The 18,765-nt window shown below is 38.8% G+C and overlaps 1 protein-coding gene across 1 annotated transcript in view; it reads left to right on the forward strand.

Moving 5' to 3' along the window:
- The window catches only part of LOC118804978 (NACHT, LRR and PYD domains-containing protein 12-like), a 115,565-nt gene that overhangs the window by 72,678 nt on the left and 24,122 nt on the right, over positions 1-18,765 (forward strand). Inside the window, 3 exon segments of the mRNA XM_036565570.1 lie at positions 15,462-16,389; positions 16,392-17,257; positions 17,523-17,696. Coding sequence (XP_036421463.1) covers positions 15,462-16,389; positions 16,392-17,257; positions 17,523-17,696 — 1,968 coding nt within the window.

The raw sequence follows: 18,765 nt of genomic DNA on the forward strand, positions 1-18,765 counted from the left end.
TTATTTGAAGTGAAGCTCATTTTAAATCAGAAGCAGTAACCATGCTGCCTGCAGTGTGGCTCCTGTGTTAAACAGAGTGACCCTTTGAACTGGTTGTCTGAGTCTATTTTGGCTGTTTGCCTCGAAACGTTTGTACCAAATTGTGAAAGTGTAGATTCTGAGAGTTGTGAGGGATTCAGGTGCAGCTTTATTAACAACAGGACAATCCCACACTCGTAGTAAAACAGGAAGAGCAAAAAGGTCATAAAAGTAAATCAGTCAAACAACTCAGGCAGTGATACAAAAAGGACAAAAGATCAAAGACAGATTAAAAAATTCAAGCAAACACAAGAGGGTCAAACAATACAAATGCCTAGTAGTTAGACTCAGAAAGACTGGCAATACTTTGCAACAACAGGCTGAGTTTGGGGAGTATTTAAGGTGAGACTGATTAGAGAAGTAAGGAGGTGCAAGTGGCATGACCCATCTATGTCTAAGGCGGCAGGACCTCCACAGAGGTAGAAACCTGAGGACCAGTGCCAGAAAAAGGTTTGAGTGGTGAAACATGAAAAGTGGGTGACATTCTATAATGGGGAGGCAACTGAAGCCGGTAGGAAACCGGATAGATCCTTGTAACAACTTTAATAATGGGTGGAGGGAGGACGCTGGGGCAGGTGTGAAGACAGAGAGCTTTTTTTTATTATTTATACACAATGCAAAAACCACTCGGCTTTTCAGCCCACAGACAAATTAAGACAAGACGCTCGCTGGGACTTTTCAGTCCTTTCTTTTTGTTCGGCTCGGCTCTCACGCCTTCACGGGTCTCCTTCTCTCTCTGGGCTCTGCCGCCTACTAAGGGAAGAGATGACTATAAGTAGGCTGGCAGAAACAAGGCACAGGTGAATATCATCAGCTACTTAGCCCGCTGGTTTTAGCCCGACCAGCTTCTCTGTTCTGCATTAGGCGCTCAGCCCCACCCCCTTCTCCACAATCCTACTGACAATCTTGAAAGGTCCTATATATCTGGGACTTGGTAATTTTAATTTCAAATCCTTGGTGGACAACCATAGCCTCTGACTCACTTCATACATAAGACAGTCTCTGCGATGACGGCCAGCTTGGATTTTCTTTCTCCTTATTCGTCTCTGCAGGTGGACATAAGCTTTCTCCCAAGTCTTTTCACTCCTTCTCTTTCAGTCATTTACAGCTGGACCTTCAGATGGCTCTCCAGACCAGGGAAAAAAAGGAGGTTGGTACCCCAGGACATACTGAAAAGGGGTTAGACCTGTGGAATTATGGGTTTCATAATTTATAAACGGCTTGCCAGACATGGGAGGTAAACTGGGGACCCCATTCTGATACAGTATCTTCTGGGAGACCGTAAAATCTGAATACATCACGAAACAAAGTCAGTTTCTATGGCCGTAGGTAACTTACTTAAAGGAATGAGTTGACACTCCCTGGAGAAACAGTCAGTAACCACTCTGATGAATTTGTAGCCCTGAGAGGAAGGGAGGTCCGTTATAAAATCAATAGACAAATGTTGACAAATGTTTACAGACAATTGGCCAGTCTGTAACAGCTTTCGCTTTGTTACTGTCCATCTGTACCCCTTATGCACTGATGATGTAATCCAGAAAGGAAATTACGGATTTGTGGAACTTGCATTTCTCCGATTTTATAAACATCTGATGGTCTTGTAGTCATTTCAAGACATGCCTGACATAACTATGTGTTCTTCTCTTGTGTTAGAGTAGATCAGGATGTCTTCTGTGCATACAACCACCCAGCATGTCACAAAGTACTTCACTGATGAATGACTGGAACGCGGAAGGAGCATTTACCAGGCTGTGTGACATTACAGTATTTGTAGTGCCCATTTGTAGTAAAGGCTGTTTTCCATTTATCCCCTTCATGAATGCAAACTAAATCATAGGCACAACGGAGGTCCAGTTTGGTGAAAATTGTGGCTTGACAGGCTTGTTCTAGGCTGGAAGGCACTAAAGGGAGTGAGTAACTGTATTTTATAGTAATGACATTTAAGCCCTGATAATCAATGCATGGTATCAACCCACTGTCTTTTTTTCTCAATTAAAAAAAAAATGCTGCGGCTGGGGAAGTAGAGGGATGGATGTATGCCTTTTCTAGTGCTTCCTGAATGTATTCTTCTATTCCAGCAGTTTCAGGAATGGAAAGGTGGTAGATTCAGCTTCTAGGGGGAGTGGTGCCTGGCAGCAAATCTATAGCACAGTCCCAAGGATGATGAGGGGGTAATTGCACAGCTTTGATTTTACAAAAAAATAGAGAAAAGTCAGAATGTTCAGCAGGGAGCAGGACTTGTTTTGTGTGTTAGGGTTAGTGGTTAGGCATGGAAGGACCAGACCATGGGCATGGCAATGAGGACTCCAATGTGTGAGATCTCTTGTGGCCCAAGAGACGGTGGTGTTGTGGATGGCTAGCCATGGGTATCCTAATACAATGAGATGTTCAAGGGAGTCTGTGACAAATATCGGTGCTGTTTCAGTATGAAATAAATACGTTTCAAAGGGTTAGTGGTGTCAATATTAGTGTCTATGCCTGTAGGTTGGTTAGGGAGAAGAATGGTTAGGGATCAAGTGAATGATCTGTCAGTGAAATTCGCAGCTGCCCTGGAGTCAGTCAGGGCTGAAATGACACAGAAAGGCAGGCAGAGAGCCAAATACAAGAAGGTCAAACAATACAAACACTCAGTAGTCAGATTCAAAGGGACCGGCAATACTTTGCACCATCTGGCTAAGTTTGGGGAGTATTTAAGGTGAAACTGGAAGATGCAGGTGGCTTGATCCTGGAAGCAGGGCTAGTACTCATGAGAGAGAAAGACTTCTGGTGGCCAGATGAGGAATTACTGACAAAAATACGCTTCCATGACATTTAACTTACGAGCAAGTGCTGATTAAGTTCACCAACGATTGTTTTGAATATGTGCTGTCCTATGAATATGTTACACTTTGTGCAATATATACAGTATTAAAATGCATACTTTGTGGTGGACATATATGTAATGCACCAGGGGTCTCGCCCTGAGTGAGAATCAAACTCACGACCCTTATGTGATAGTTGGGAGTGCTGTGGGACAAACCACCTGGCAGACACTAGAGGATAGTCTCAAGTGCAGAGCAAATGAGAGTTGGGTTAAAGGAACAAAGGGGTTAAGAGCGGGTCTGAACAGACACAGATTCCATACAGAGCGATTTTCAGGATGTTAAATGTCATCTACAGGAGCCTTAATGTAACTCCTGCACCATTTAAGATGGAACGGGAAATTCTCATAAGAAGTTGGTGAATAAGAAGCTACTTCAGCCTCGTAGCTGCACAAGATGTCTCAGTATGAACTGGTAACTATATGGGGTTTGTAGTTTATCTGCCGCTCTAAGCAGATTCACTGCATGAATGAATTAAATAGGAGCTACACAGAGACTCTCCTCCTCCTCTCAGCTCCTCCTTAAACACCGAAAGTGAAAGAGTTCTGCTGAACTGAACTAAATGTCATTTACTTCAGCAACAGCAGAACATTTGAAGAGAAGCTGCTGATTAAAGGATTAAACAGATTTTCTTTCTCTAAGTTTATATTTAGGAACATTACATTCATTCAGGAGTTTCTACAAACCAGGTATTCTGAACAGACGGAACTGTTCGCTTCTTTTTGATATAGTGAACTATTCAAAGCTGATATTTACATTTTCTGGTGAGTTTTTTCACAATAATGCTCCATTTTCTGTCTTCTGTGATGAAGAAATGAATCAGAGTTGGACTGAAACAGATTTAAATCTGTAAATGCTGCTTTCATAATCAATACATTCTGACTTAATCTAGTAAAAATCATAGATAATGTTTGTCTTTAAAATGTGAAAGGACAGACAGCGCTGTGCAGACGTTTTATACACTTGCAAAAAAAAATAGATTTAAAAAGCTATTTATTTGTAAAGTCAGTGTTTATTTGCCCAAAAACAATCATGTCACAATAAATACAAATAATATTAAAGGGGAATTGTTTTGATTTTAAGAAATATATGAAAATGAAATCATTAATATGTAAATAAAGTTATGAATGTTTTTATGTGTAATGCAATGAGTCAGAATTCATAGTAACTAAGAGTTTAATGTCCATTCATGATGGACAGATACATGCAGGGCATTATAAGCCAACAGAGTCCCCAAAGAAAACTTATATTGTCATGTTTATTAGTATTTTACCATCAACATTACAAATAAAAACTCAGAAAACACTTGATTCACTTTGGATGGTACCCAGTAAACGATTTTTGATTCCCTGGGAACTGATCGTTTTTGGTTCCCCTTGGTTTTCACCCTTGCTTTCAATACCTGTTTTAATAAGCCTTTATCCACTTGGACTCATCATTTCCTCTTTATGAGCTTAATGAGCACTTTATGAGCTCAAGTGAAGGGTGTTATGTGAGACCTGGGGGGCGAGGGAATGAGCGAACATCAGTGTCGACTCCAGCAGCAGAACTGACACAGACATCATTGTGACCTGATGCATTTCCCATAGACATATACACAATAGACACCCACATTGGCCATTTCAGTCCACTGGTAAGATATGTCATCGCATCCGTAATGTTGGTCCAGGCAAGACTAGCCCGTCAACAAATAAAAGTAATGGGGAACCTGCTGTTTTTCTGGATAAAAAGCAGTATAACTTTACATTTTAAAATAGATTTCAATTAATCATTTTTACATTCAAAGATTTATGATCTACGTGCAGTACAAAAAAAAAAGTATTTTGTTGATAGCTTTAATTGGAATGTAACTGCAGCACCGTTTAAGGTGAAATGTAAAATTTGAATAAGAAGCTGGTGAATACGAAGACAACTTCAGCTTCATTTTTCTGTTTATGTCCCCATCATTTTAGCTTTTCTTGTGCTTCCTGTCAAAACAGTTTGTTCACTGTGAAATACTGAAAAAAAACAATGCGTGTTTAAGTACTAATAATTGACTAACTGAAAAAAACTTCCATTCTTAAAGATACATTTTGTGCAGCTCTGAGTGCAGTTTTATCAGAATCAAAGACTATTAACTGTTCCATATGCATAAACATGTAAACAACTGCTTAATGAAGACAATATTAGTATATTATACACTGTTTTACTAGGTAATATTACTGTATTACCAAAGAGAAAATATTTTCATGACATATCACTGAAATTGGATATCCTAATACCATCAGGTCTAGCCATTATATTTATTTCAAGTGTCAATGAGGCCTAACACAGGAAGATATTTTAAACATGCTTTATTGTGGTATTATAGAATGACATTTTAAAATCAAAATCATTCACTGTGTGGTCAGAGACAGTGGTACAGCTGTTTCTGTTAATACCACTTTAGTAGAACACCTAGAAAAAATGCAAGGAATAATGCAAATAAAAAAAGAGATACAGAAAATGAAGTCACTTGTATATAAATCAGTGTTTGTGAATCCTCTGCCTGGAAACCCACAGTGCTGAAGTTTCAGATATCTAATTTACCTCATTAGCTAATTAGCAAGCCCCTTATGAACTGGACAGGTGTGGTAAGGCAGGGAATAGTTGAAGCTATGCAGTGCTGTAGGTCACCGAGACAGAATCAGGAAGCATTGATATTACTGCATCATATTAAGTACATACTAACTCTATTCAAAAATTGATCCTACAACAGAAAAAATAACCAGAAAAATGACCAGCAGTGACTAGTAATAAGGGCTCTTCTACATTTATATAAAACCTAAGACACCACAATTTTTACAAAGTTATTGAGTCTGTCAATATAACGTTAAAACAAAAACTTATAATAACTTGAATAAGGTATAGAATAAAAAGTTAAACAGGAGAACAGATTTGGTGTATAAAACGTGTTTGAAAAGAACAGACTTTATCTGCAGCTCTATGGCTACCAGTAATGTGAATGCAGCCATAGAACATTAAAGAAAACAAAGACTCCTTTAGACCTAGCAAAGGTTCTGAATCCCAGTCCTTGGGTTCCCACACTATATTTTGTTCCCTCATCTAGCACACCTGATTCAACAACTCATTAACTAATTAAGAATCGTCTCATGTGCTGAGTGACATGTGCTAGAGTAGGAAAGACACAAAACATTTCAGAGCATTTGGTGTCCAGGACTGACTTTAGAAACCACTGCTGTGCAGACAATATATGGATTAAAATGACATTTTTTACAATATTGGATGTACTTGTGCGTCTTTTGCACTATCTTGCTGTACCATAACACACTGACAAATGAGTGAGACTTTTTTGTTGTAATAAGTTATGGAAGAAGCCTATGTACTCATTGTGCTGCATATTTATATCATTAATAACATTAAGTGAGCCTGTTCCAGAGGCTACCTTGCACAACACTTTTTTTAAAGATAAGAAAAAAATCCTTAAATTAAAAGCAAAAGCGCTAATGATGGACTCACAGATAAACAACATTGCTACCCTAACCTTGATGAATGGCGGTGTATCTTACATCAGTGGTTCTCTGCTCAGTGGTTCTCTCCTGGAGGACCTGTGTGCTGCATGTTTTAGGGTTATACCTGCTACAACGCATACAATTTAACTAATGGCTGTAGTAAAGCCCTTACTGAGGAGGAAAACACTAAAATGAGCAGGGCAGGGTTCTCTGACCAAGGTTGAGAGCCGCTGTCTTATATAATAATGCATATAATTTAATAGTGTATAGTGGAAAGCTCATCTCTGCACAGTAGAAGCCGTCTACTAGCTGGAGGATTTTTTTAAGAACTCCTAACTATAAAATAAACATAAGACACCATTTAACCAACAGAAAAAATATGACGGCACTCATGTAACATTAGTTTAATCTATTAATATATGATTACATTACCTACTGAAAGACTCTACCTTGGATTGTCCCAGTGACTTGCTATCGCTTCAGAAATTTCTGGATGCCTACAAAATAAGTCACAGCATTGAGTATCTGAGTATCTCAGATCACAACAGACTAAAATTTAAACTGAAAAGATCCAGTCATCTTCACTGAAAAAAACTGCTCATAGATGCTTTACAGTCATAAAATGTGTGAAATAAAGGGCCAAAATGCACCCTTCATAAGTAAGCCAACAGTGAATCCTAACTTAGCAAACAATATCTAATACCAAAAAGGAAAGTCCAAAGACAAAGTGAAAGTCAAAGAAAAAACAATGCAGGTTCATACACATAACAGACAGGGAAATAATGCTCAATATGCTCAGTACACAGAGACAAGTATAACAAACAGGTATTTATACAGAGGCATGAAATGAGGAACAGCTGTAGTAATCAGGTGACTTGGAGTGAGGAATCAATCAATCAGCTATTGTTTAAACTAGGAATACATTGAGGGAGACCCTCATTTACAATGTTGCCTGAACCAATACAGAAATCAGGGGGTTGAGAGGTTGGATAGTAAAAACAAATGCTAAAAAGTTATAAATAATCGTTGTAGTAAATTAATATTAAAAAAGTAAAGAATAATCAGTAAACCATTAAAATTACAACAATGGAGTAAGTTGATAAATACTAGATCAGAAAAAGAATAAATAAAAAACATAATGAAATAAACAGAGAAATAGAATATATAAAACAATACATTTGCAATAACAAAATAAAAAGAATAAAAATAAGAAGTGAAACTATAGCTAAAACATATCATATTAAAAGTTTAACATGTGATACCAGCAAGCAAAGCTTTAGAGTTTCCTGGGTCTCACTTTATTTGGATGGTACACTATAATCCCCTATAGATTATCCACAGATGTTCAAATTGTTAACAAACTCTCTGTTGAAACTCAGTTGATTTAAACAGTGGTGGGATTAGGGTTAGGATTTGGACCATGGTTAGGGCTAGGACCAGGGTGTGGGTTGGGTTTAGGTTTTGGGTTTAGGTTAGGGTTAGGATTAGATCCAGGTTTAGAGTCATACAAACCTATGGTGAATTCAGTAGATATTTAGTTGAATGTAACTTAAAAGTTAATTAATCTTCAAAGCATCTAAAGTGGACTATCCAAATAAAGTGTTACCATTTCCTGTAATGAATTCCAGCTCGGAACCTTTTCATGTAGTACACAGTGATAGGTATTGTATGGGTTACTAGTAGTTGCAGATGCATTTCTGTGTATCACATCACCATAATCCCAGGGTAGACAATAGCTTTGCTTCAGCAATCTTTTTCCTTGTGTGCATTGGGAAACATAACTTTGTTTCAATACATGAAGCCAAGTTTTTGATTCAGTATGCATGTAATCTTGTCAACATGGTGTTTAAAAGTGCATTTATTGTCTAGCTATATGCCAAGGTATTTCTGTTCACTAACTCTTTCAATGTCAGATCTCTTTAGGGCTGTAATTTTAAGAGTGTTAATGTTAGAGGCTCTGGAAAACAGCATAAATTTAGTTTTTTCAACATTTAAGACTAGCTTATGATTGTAAAAAGCCAACTTTAGGGCATTAAAAGAATGCTGCAGTTTATCCACTGCAGTACCAATATGGTCAGCCAAGCAGTACAAGATAGTATCATCAGCATATAAGTGTACTTGGCAGTCAACAATTGAGGTGGCATGGTCATTAATATAAATATTAAATAATACTGGTCCAAGGATTGAACCTTGAGGGACCACCTTAATTTTCGGTAGTAGGTCCGATTTACTTTGTCCCAGGGCCACACATTGCTGTCTGCCGGAGACAGACCGTTGGTAGCCCTGTGGTTGAAACCAATATTTTGAAGACTTTTAAAAATAGGGAACGATGAACTGTATCAAAAGTAAAAGATCATCTCTGATGTATGTAGCAGCAGAGATTGTGCTATGCTTTTCTCTAAAACCAGATTAGTTGTCAGCTAAGATTGAATTTCTATGGAGAAATGTCTTGAGTTGAGGGTTCTAAGGTTTTGGCTAAGCATGACAATTATGAGATGGGTCTATATTTATTAACATCAGTAGCATCCACTCTTATTTGAAGTAGAATTACATGTACTGTTTTCAAGGGAATTCTGCTTGATTATATAGATAGATTAAAAATATGTAATGTGTTCTAAAATAATTGAGGTTGCAAGAGCTTTGGCTATGAAGCGAGGAGAGAAAGGGTGTACTGTAAAGAGACCATGTCTTGCAGCAGGGAGTGTATTTATTTCTTTGAGAAGTAGTCTGTATTAGTGTTATCAAATAAATCTCCAGAAGCTGCAAAGTAAGGAAATGGACTGTGATTGGTTAAGGAAGTGTGTGTAGGCATCATGTGATCTGTGGGATCCTGGGAGTTGTAGTTTATGAACTTGACAGAGTCAGCCAGTGAGATTGAGTGAGGCGTACTACAGGGTGTGTTGACAGGAAGTGGGACAGTATCACCCTCCAAGGAGTCTGGGATGGCCAATAGATTAGGGCAACTGCGACGACCACCACCCATGCTGCCAGAAACATCTAGGGGTAAACCACCAGAGCTGCCGTGCAGCTGGACCAATGAATCCCTTCTCAGGCAACCCTAAAGACACCCACTGGAACATCCCCTAAGGTACTGCCTGGGCTTGCGTCTGGGACGACTCCTGGAACATGAAGCGGGCCTGTCTGCATGGCGATGGTGGAAGTCAGCCACCAACCATGGATCCAAGACATCCTTAGCTGGGACCCAGGATCTCTTCTTAGGGCCATAATCTTCCTAGTCAACCAGGTATTGGAGGATGCCACCTCTCCTTCTGGAGTCCAGCAGCCAATAGACAGCATAGACCGACAACTGGAGGAGATGGCATCTCATTAGGTGTGGCCTCATCCAATGAACATGAAACAATGGGTTTGAGAAGGGAGACATGGCACAACTGTGAGACACAATATTGAGTAGGCAAATTAAGCTGGTAAGTAACACCATTACTTCTCTTAGTGACTTTCAAAGGACCTATGTATTTGGGCAAAAGCTTTCTACTCCCCTCAGCAAACCTGAAGTCCCTGGTCAACAGCCAGACCCAGTCTTCAGTATAGTAAACAAGGGTCTCTCCTCAACATCAATCAGCCTGCACCTTGTGTTGAAGCAGGATTCGGTTGATATGTTGATGGGTGTTCTCCCACACCTCCTCACTCCACTTCATCTAGTCATCCACAGCTGGGACATCTGAAGGATAAGCCGTTAAGGGCATGAGAGGAGGATGGTAACCTAGAATGCAGTGGAACAGGGTCAAACCATTGGTAGAACTGATCAAAGAATTCTGAGCCATCTCTGCTCATGTCAGAAACCGAGCCCAGTCAGACTGATTGTCATGACAGTATAGTCGCAAAAACTTTCCCTGTTCTTGATTAGCTCTTCTGCATTGGCTACTGGACTGAGGATGAAATCCTGAAACTAGGATGAATGACATCACCACACGTTCAAAAAAGGCCAATGAGGGCCAAGACTCGAAGACTTTAACCATGAAAACATGGTTAAACAAAGCCCATGCAGTATAAAAGGCTGTGGGTAGATTAGAAATGGGGATACATGTCAAACCTCTAGAGAATCTGCTTATGACTGTAAGCACTGTTGTGTACGTTTGAGATGGTGGTAAGTCAGTAGCAGAGTCAACAGCCAGGTGTGACCAGGGATGTGATTGGACAGGATGAGGCATAAGTTTACCTGCTGACAAGGTTCTGGAAATTTTACACTGAGTACAAGTGGTACAAGAGGCCACAAATTTGTGGACATCGGCCATCATACTCTCCCACCAATGACAGCCAGACAAGAGTCGCTGGGTACGGGTCTCGCCTGGGTGACCAGGAGTTAAGGAGGAATGTGCCCATGAAAGAAGATGATCTCTAAATGCTGTAGGCACATATTTCTTATGGAGAGGACACTGAGCAGGAGCAGGAGAAGTCTCTAACTCTTTTTCTATCTCCATGTCAATGTCCCATCAAATAGCAGAGACTACCACTTGTAGAATGTTCTCTGGGGAAGAAATGTTGGTGGACTCATCCTCTTCACTATGCATGAGAGATAAGGAATCTGCTATATTGTTATGGGAACCTGGGTGATATGATATACTAAATTGGAATCTGGTGAAAAATTCCTGAGAGGAATTTAGTCTTACTCAAGGTTTTAATGATTGGTCAGGACCAGGAAGGGATGATTGGCTCCATGCAATCAGTGTCAACATTCTTCTAAAGCCAGTTTGATGGCTAATAGTTCCCAATCTCCTATCCTATAGTTCTGTTCCGTGGGAGTTAGTTTATGGAAGTAAAATGCAATGGTGAAGAGCTTGCAAGGGTTATCTAAATGCTGGGACAAGACTACACCAACACCTACCCCTGAGGTGTTAACCTCAACTACAAATGGTTCTGAGTGGTCTGGGTGTTTAAGAATTTGAGCAGAGGCGAAAGCTTCTTTTAATGCCTGAAATGCAGTGTGCACTTGCTGGTTCCAGACTAGTCTCTTGTTAGCTCCATTAAGGAGAGTAGTTACAGGTGCTGCTATACCACTATAGCCTCAATTTGTCTATAAAAGTTGGTGAAACCAAGAAATCATGCTTTGGCATTGTGGTCATCCATAACAGTCCCTTCAGGACTAATGATATAACCTAGAAACGAGAGTGCAAGCGGAATTCACACTCCTCTCCCTTAACATACAACTGGCTCTTGAGAAGTCTAGTTAATACTTCAAAAAGCTGTGTAAACAGTGTCGAAAGCAGTGTAAAAAAGTTTATTTATATAGCGCTTTTTACAACAGGTGTTGTCACAAAGCCACTTTACAGAAAAATCTGGGTCCAAGCCTCCATGAGCATCGCCAATGGCAACAGTGGCAAGGAAAAACTCCCTAAGAGCAAGAGGACAAAACCTTGACTCAAAAGACAAACTCATCCTCTGGTTGACACCGGATAGCAAACAGCATTAGTATAAAATATTACAATACAAAACAGAGAAAACAGGTGGAGCAATGGTTAATTAGATAGTTTGCAGCAGCAGCATCAGGAGGGTCAGTTCATGAGGGTGAGGTTTGCACAGCGTTGTACAGCATGAAGCTCAATGGTGGTCAAAGCGGTACAGAAGGCTGGCAAGCAGTGGGCACCTGATCAAAGCAGAAGAAGGAACAGCATCAGACCACACAGGATGGGTAGCTGTTCAACTCGGCAAAGAAAAGGAAAACACACAGAGAGTTAGTTCTGTAAAGAGTGACTAATCACAGATTACAGTATTAACAGAGTGCAGCAGAGACTCTGGCAGGTCTAGTTATTACAGCCTAATTAAGAGGAAGAAACCAGAAAGGTAACAGAGACATGAGGCTCCCTGAGATGTCAGCACCACTTCGCTCCACCGTCAGCAAACTTGAGTGAACATGTGAGAGCAGCAGGACGACAGCACAAACACTTCCAGTTTACCATAATACTCTATGACCATGAACGCCCAGATCTGCACCTTTTATCTAACAGGAAAAACTAATTACCAAAGTTTTGACTAAACAAGTACGTTTTTAGCCTAGACTTAAACACTGAGGCTGTGTCTGAGTCCCGAACATCAACAGGAAGATTATTCCAAAGCTGGGGGGCTTTGTATGAGAAGGCTCTCCCCCCCCTGATTTAACTTTATTAATTCTAGGTACTAATAGTAAGCCAGCACCTTGTGATCTAAATAGGCTTGATGGTTCATAGTGGGAGAAAAGTTTACTCAGGTACTAAGGGGCGAGTCCGTTTAGAGCTTTATAGGTCAGTAAAAGAATTTTGTAATCCATGCGAAATTTGACTGGCAACCAGTGTAGGTTTAATAACACTGGGCTGATATAGTCAAAGTTTCTGGTTCTTGTGAGGACTCTGGCAACATGAGTTCTGGCAACATGAGCTGTTTTCCGGACACTGCAAGATAAAATAGAAAGTTTAAAAATATATGTAATATGTTCTAAAATAACCAGGGTTGCAAGATGCAGGAAATAGGGGTCCAAACCATCCTCACCTGTAGTTTTCCGAGGGTTCATAGCAGTGAGAGCTTTAGCTACTATATATGGAGAGAAAGTCTGGAGTAAGAAGAGACCATGGCTCTGGGTAGTAGTATAAGTGAAGTCAGACTGATTCAAAGGATGATTTATGTCAGTGTTTTTGAATATATGACTGGCTGCACAAAATCGGGACAGGCAAGACCAGAAAACTTGACGGCCACTGTAAGTTCTACCACACGCTTGGAAGAGGAGGGGTGAGGGAGGGGTATTCGGTTGGTTGCAATTTGGCACCTCACCACAAGATGCCACTCAATATTACACACTGCACCTTTCAGAAAACTGGAACTTTAAACCTTCTAAAAACATTCAAAGATAATGTTCAGAGAACGTTTACTTGTCGCTGCAAATAAGGTTGAGGTAACATTATGGCTAGCAATGTCCTAAATTAAGAAAAATGTTCTGGGAATGTTAAAAAAACTGGATAGATTCATGTTGAGGGGATTGATAAGAAAACTGGACAGATTCACTGAACTGTCCAATGAACACCTCGTTGGTTATCACAACCAAAATGGAACATTAGGGGAACGTTCTGTGAGCATAATTTTGTTAAACATGGCAACTGTACAGAAATCATGGTATCTACAATCAACCATTTCACACCAAACCATTATAAATGACAAATTTTTACATATCAGCCACTTAATTGTGTAGAAATTTTGAAAAATCAGTGGAATGGTCCTTTAATACAACAAGTAACACTTTTGCACAGTAGTGCATTTTAGCAATTTTTTGTGCTGTTTTTTTCCAGGATGGATTTTATTATTCCTTTTAAAAGAAGCATCTTTTTTCCTACATGCTCACTCCACCGCAGTCCCTCAGTAGAATACTGGCAAATAAATGTAACTGACCAAACTGAAGGTAAGTATATTGATGACAGTTTTTCTATAATCATATGTGTTAATGTCTGGAACATTAAGTCTGTCTGTAGTGAGTCAGCAGGTGTCCATCAGTAAGAAGAGTGTTTATACCGTTAAACCTCTTTGAGCATCTCTCAACTGTGTAAAAACGACATTTGTATTTACCAAAGGAGCTACATTTTTCCTCACATGTATCATAAGACACAGAACTGAAAATAAGTCTGCAGGATTTGGTGAAGTTTTCAGTGCTTTGTTTTAGGAGTTTAGTCCATTCTAGCAGAAGAGACTCTCTAGTACCCAGCTGTGGGTCCATGAACAGTGATACTCCACTAATATTCAGAGATGGAGACCCCTCATCAGGACACTAATGATGGATATCTCTTCCCTGACCTGTAAGTTTGTATAAAAGTGTCATTAATAAATGTAAATATATTATGTTTGCATTGTTATGATTATCAACTTCTTTATTTCTTTCCCTAAAGTATTTTGTGAAGAGATTTTTTTTTTGTTTCCATGTTAGAGGTCTTGCTCAATCGTACATGCTAAGCCTGTAAACAATGAGTGGAAAGCTAGTGGTCAGCAGATTACAAGTGACATCATGATTATTGCTTATTGGTGTCAATTAGATTAATTAGCATTTTTACTGGGTTATTCCTTTAAAGAGAATTTAAATACTGTATGTAGATCTCTGAAGAAACGTCTTTGATCATTTATAGTCTAATCCACATAAAGAGATCAGACTCTCCAGTACCCAGCTATGTGTCCATGAAGAGTGACTGGTCAATGGGTCCTCCCCCAACATTAAAAGCTGGAGACCCCCTATCTGGACACAGGTAACAGCTAATCAGATTTGAGTTATTGCTGAGAAAAAGACTGAATTATGCTGCAGTTCTTAACAGCAGAGAGATTTAATTTTATTTTTATTTCTGTTTTGATTATGTAAGTAGCTTGTTTCTCACTTTTAAAATAAAGATCAAAGTGGTTTTAATTAAAAGTGATTAAAAATAATGTGATTACCAAGAACCTTTAAAAACATGAAAATGAAAAAAAAAAATATTTAATAGAAAATAAAATCTAATCAGGTACACGAAGAATAAGAAACTAAACAACTAAAAAGTTTTGCTTTCAGTTTTTATTATTGTACTTTTCTATAATACAGTATAATACTATCATTTACTGCATTTGACAGTCACTATTATCCAAAGCTCAAAAAGCTTATAAAAAAGAATTGTTATAGATTTAATACTGAAATTCAGACTATGCTTTAATGGCAGAATATAACATTTATAATTTGTGTGTCTGCAGTGTCCTGCAGGGGGCAAGAGACAGAACAGAAGAAGAGATCATCACAGATGAAGAGTAAGATCATAACAAACACACAGAGACATTCAATATGTTTAAACACATTTTGTCCTTTTACCTCTTAATTAATTTTTACATTAAGGATATAGAGAACATTTGAAGTAAGAATATATACAGAGAGTACACAATAAAGGATTTGTTACATTTGAGAATAAGGGAGAATTTACTTTGTGAATTTGGGGGAAATATAAATGTTACTGAGTCAGCAAAGTGTTCATCTTAGAAAGCTTATTTCAAATTGTACTGATAATTGGTGCTGTGCTTCACCACATGTCTCACCATCTCACAGACATGGTCATGCTTCTGATGCAGTGAAAGTCCAAGAAAACTTCAAATTAAATCTGAAAAAGAAGTTTGAGTGTTTGAATGAGGTGATAACAAACCAGGAAACCCCAACACGTCTCAGTGAGATCTACACAGAGCTCTACATCACAGAGGGAGACAGTGGGGAGGTCAATAATGAACATGAGGTCAGACAGATTGAGGCAGCATCCAGGAGAACAGCAACAGAGGACACACCAATCAAATGCAATGACATCTTTAAATCCTTTTCTGAACAAGACAAACCCATCAAGACTGTGCTGACAAAGGGAGTCGCTGGCATTGGAAAAACAGTCTCTGTGCAGAAGTTCATTTTGGACTGGACTGAAGGGAAAGCAAATCAGGATGTCCACTTCATATTTCCACTTCCTTTCAGAGAACTGAATTTGATGAAGGACCAAAAACATACTTTGCTGGATCTTCTTCATGTATGTTTTAAGGAGATTAAAGAAACAGAACTACCCAGATCTCACAAAGTTCTGTTCATATTTGATGGTTTGGATGAGTGTCGTTTAACTCTAGATTTTCAGAGCACTGTGAGATTGGATGATGTCACTCAGTCATCCTCAGTGAATGTGCTGCTAACCAATCTGATCAAGGGGAATCTGCTTCCCTCTGCTCTCATCTGGATCACGTCCCGGCCTGCAGCAGCTGATCAGATCCCCTCTGAGTGTGTGGATCGAGTGACAGAAGTACGAGGGTTCAGTGACCCACAGAAGGAGGAGTACTTCAGGAAGAGAATCAGTGATCAGAGTCTGACCAATAGAATCATCAGACACCTGAAGACATCAAGGAGCCTCTACATCATGTGCCACATTCCTGTGTTCTGTTGGATTTCAGCCACTGTTCTAGAGAGAATGTTGGGTGAAGCAGAGAGTGGAGAGACCCCCAAAACTCAATGTACAATGTGACTCAAATGTACACACACTTCCTCATCATTCAGACAAAGATCATAAGAGAAAAGTACACAAAGAACCAGAAGACAGATGAAGAAATACTTCTCAAACTGGGACAACTGGCTTTTCAGCAGCTGATGAAAGGAAACCTGATCTTCTATGATGAAGATCTGAGAGAGTGTGGCATCAATGTTAAAGAAGCATCAGTGTACTCAGGTGTGTGTACACAGATCTTCAGAGAGGAATCTGGGCTGCACCAGAGTAAAGTGTACTGCTTTGTTCATCTGAGCATTCAGGAACATCTTGCAGCTCTATATGTGCACCTGACCTTCATGACCAAGAAGACAAATGTGCTTAAAGAGAGTCAGTCCTCTAAACTGGGGACCCTCAGGAGAAAAGACTTGACAATCTCTGATGTACACAAGAGTGCTGTGGATCAGGCCTTACAGAGTAAGAATGGACATCTGGATCTTTTCCTTCGCTTTCTTCTGGGTCTCTCACTGGAGTCCAATCAAACTCTCATACAAGAGTTAGTGACACATACAGGAAATAGCTCTCGCAGCAAAGAGGAAACAGTTAAACACATAAAGAAGAAGATTAGTGAGAATCCCTCTGCAGACAAATCCATCAATCTGTTCCACTGTCTAAGTGAACTGGATGACCATTGTCTAGTTGAAGAAGTTCAGCAGTACCTGCAGTCTGACAAACTAAACCAGAGAACACTCTCTCCTTCACAGTGGTCAGCTGTGGTCTTTGTACTGCTGACATCAGGTGAGATTCTGGATGAATTTGTCCTAAAGAAATATAACAGATCAGATGATGTTCTTCTGAAGCTGCTGCCTGTAGTTGCAGAATCCAGAACAGCTGAGTAAGTAATACTGAATAAAACTGACATAACATCAGAAACATATTGAGAATGTAATACTGCTTTATTATTCAAATTTTTGTTCTTTCAAACACAAATGTAAATTTAAACACTCAAAGTCCAACTAATTGCCTGCATAATCTGAATATTTTGAATAGTTTATTCATTTTTATCTACCTATATTTGAAATGCTGCAGCAATAATACTTTATATTAGGAGCTCATATTAGTCAAATTAATTTTAGAATTTTGCATGTTATTTTCTTCAGTCTTTCAGTTTGTAAACTGACAAAGAAAAGCTGTGCAGCTCTGGCCTCAGTGCTCAATTCAGAATCCTCCAGTCTGAGAGAGCTAAATCTGTCTGGGAATAATCTAGGAGATTCAGGAATGAAGCTGCTCTCTGCTGGATTGGAGAATCCTGTCTGTAAACTGGAGACATTGTGGTAAGATCATCTTTCTTTCACACGTTCTGGTCCTCAGAAAGATTTATTCTCTGGTAACACTTTCAGTTCATTTGTTAATAAACAATTTATAAACATGTAGTACATAATTATTGAAATTTTGTTGGCCATCAAGACGTGTAAAATTAGTTAGCAAAGTCACAATGATGGCACAGTTGGATGTTGTAGATTTTATATATTTTGTGCAGTACACATGCTAATCTGACACAGCAGCACAAATATAAAATCATCAACATCATCATCATACACTTTATTTAAAGTCTGATTTGCATTGAGGGGAATCATTATTTTTAATAAGAACCTAACAGACAACAGATTGAGAAATAGCCTTGTATAAGAGCAAAACCCTGTGATAAAACAAAAACATAAAGACATTAAAGTAAGACAATAAACCAAAAAAAAATGCTAAGTTGGTCAAATAAAGTGGCTTAAAGTGCGAGAAAATAAAAGAATGGCAATAAATTAACTAGAAACAACTAAAAATAAACAACGCAATCAATGCAACACCTGAAAACTGCAAACTGAAAATAGTCAACTAAACGTTAAAAACCCTACTAGAAACAAGCATGTCAAGCTTTAGTGTAAAAAATAAAAGTCAGATTGTGCATGGATGAGACAGAAATAAGTCGATATGAGTAAAAAGTCGATATGTTTATTTGACAGTTATATAAAATACATATAAGACTGCTTTAGTACATTACAGGCATTCATTACATGCATTTAAAAAATTATCAAGGATAAAAACACAATAAAGCCCATAAGCTTATTTCTATTTTGGTCTTCATCAAAGACGTCAAGATGACAGATTGTAATGGTTAGGCAAGAACAATAGAAGAAAATTGCTTTAAAGTAATACCAGTTCACATTAAGACATTCAGCCATTTCTTCAAAACATATTTAAAACTCATCTCAACCTTGTTGTGAAGTAGGGAGTTTATTTCCCATGACTGGACCTGTATATAAAAATGTATTTTTTACCGATCTAACTGTTAAATCTAAATGGTAAAATGTATCTTAGTTGCACTCTGTCTGGTTGCATAAGTAAAGATCT

The sequence above is a fragment of the Colossoma macropomum genome, unplaced genomic scaffold (assembly GCF_904425465.1).
Source record: "Colossoma macropomum unplaced genomic scaffold, Colossoma_macropomum, whole genome shotgun sequence".
Taxonomy (NCBI): domain Eukaryota; kingdom Metazoa; phylum Chordata; class Actinopteri; order Characiformes; family Serrasalmidae; genus Colossoma; species Colossoma macropomum.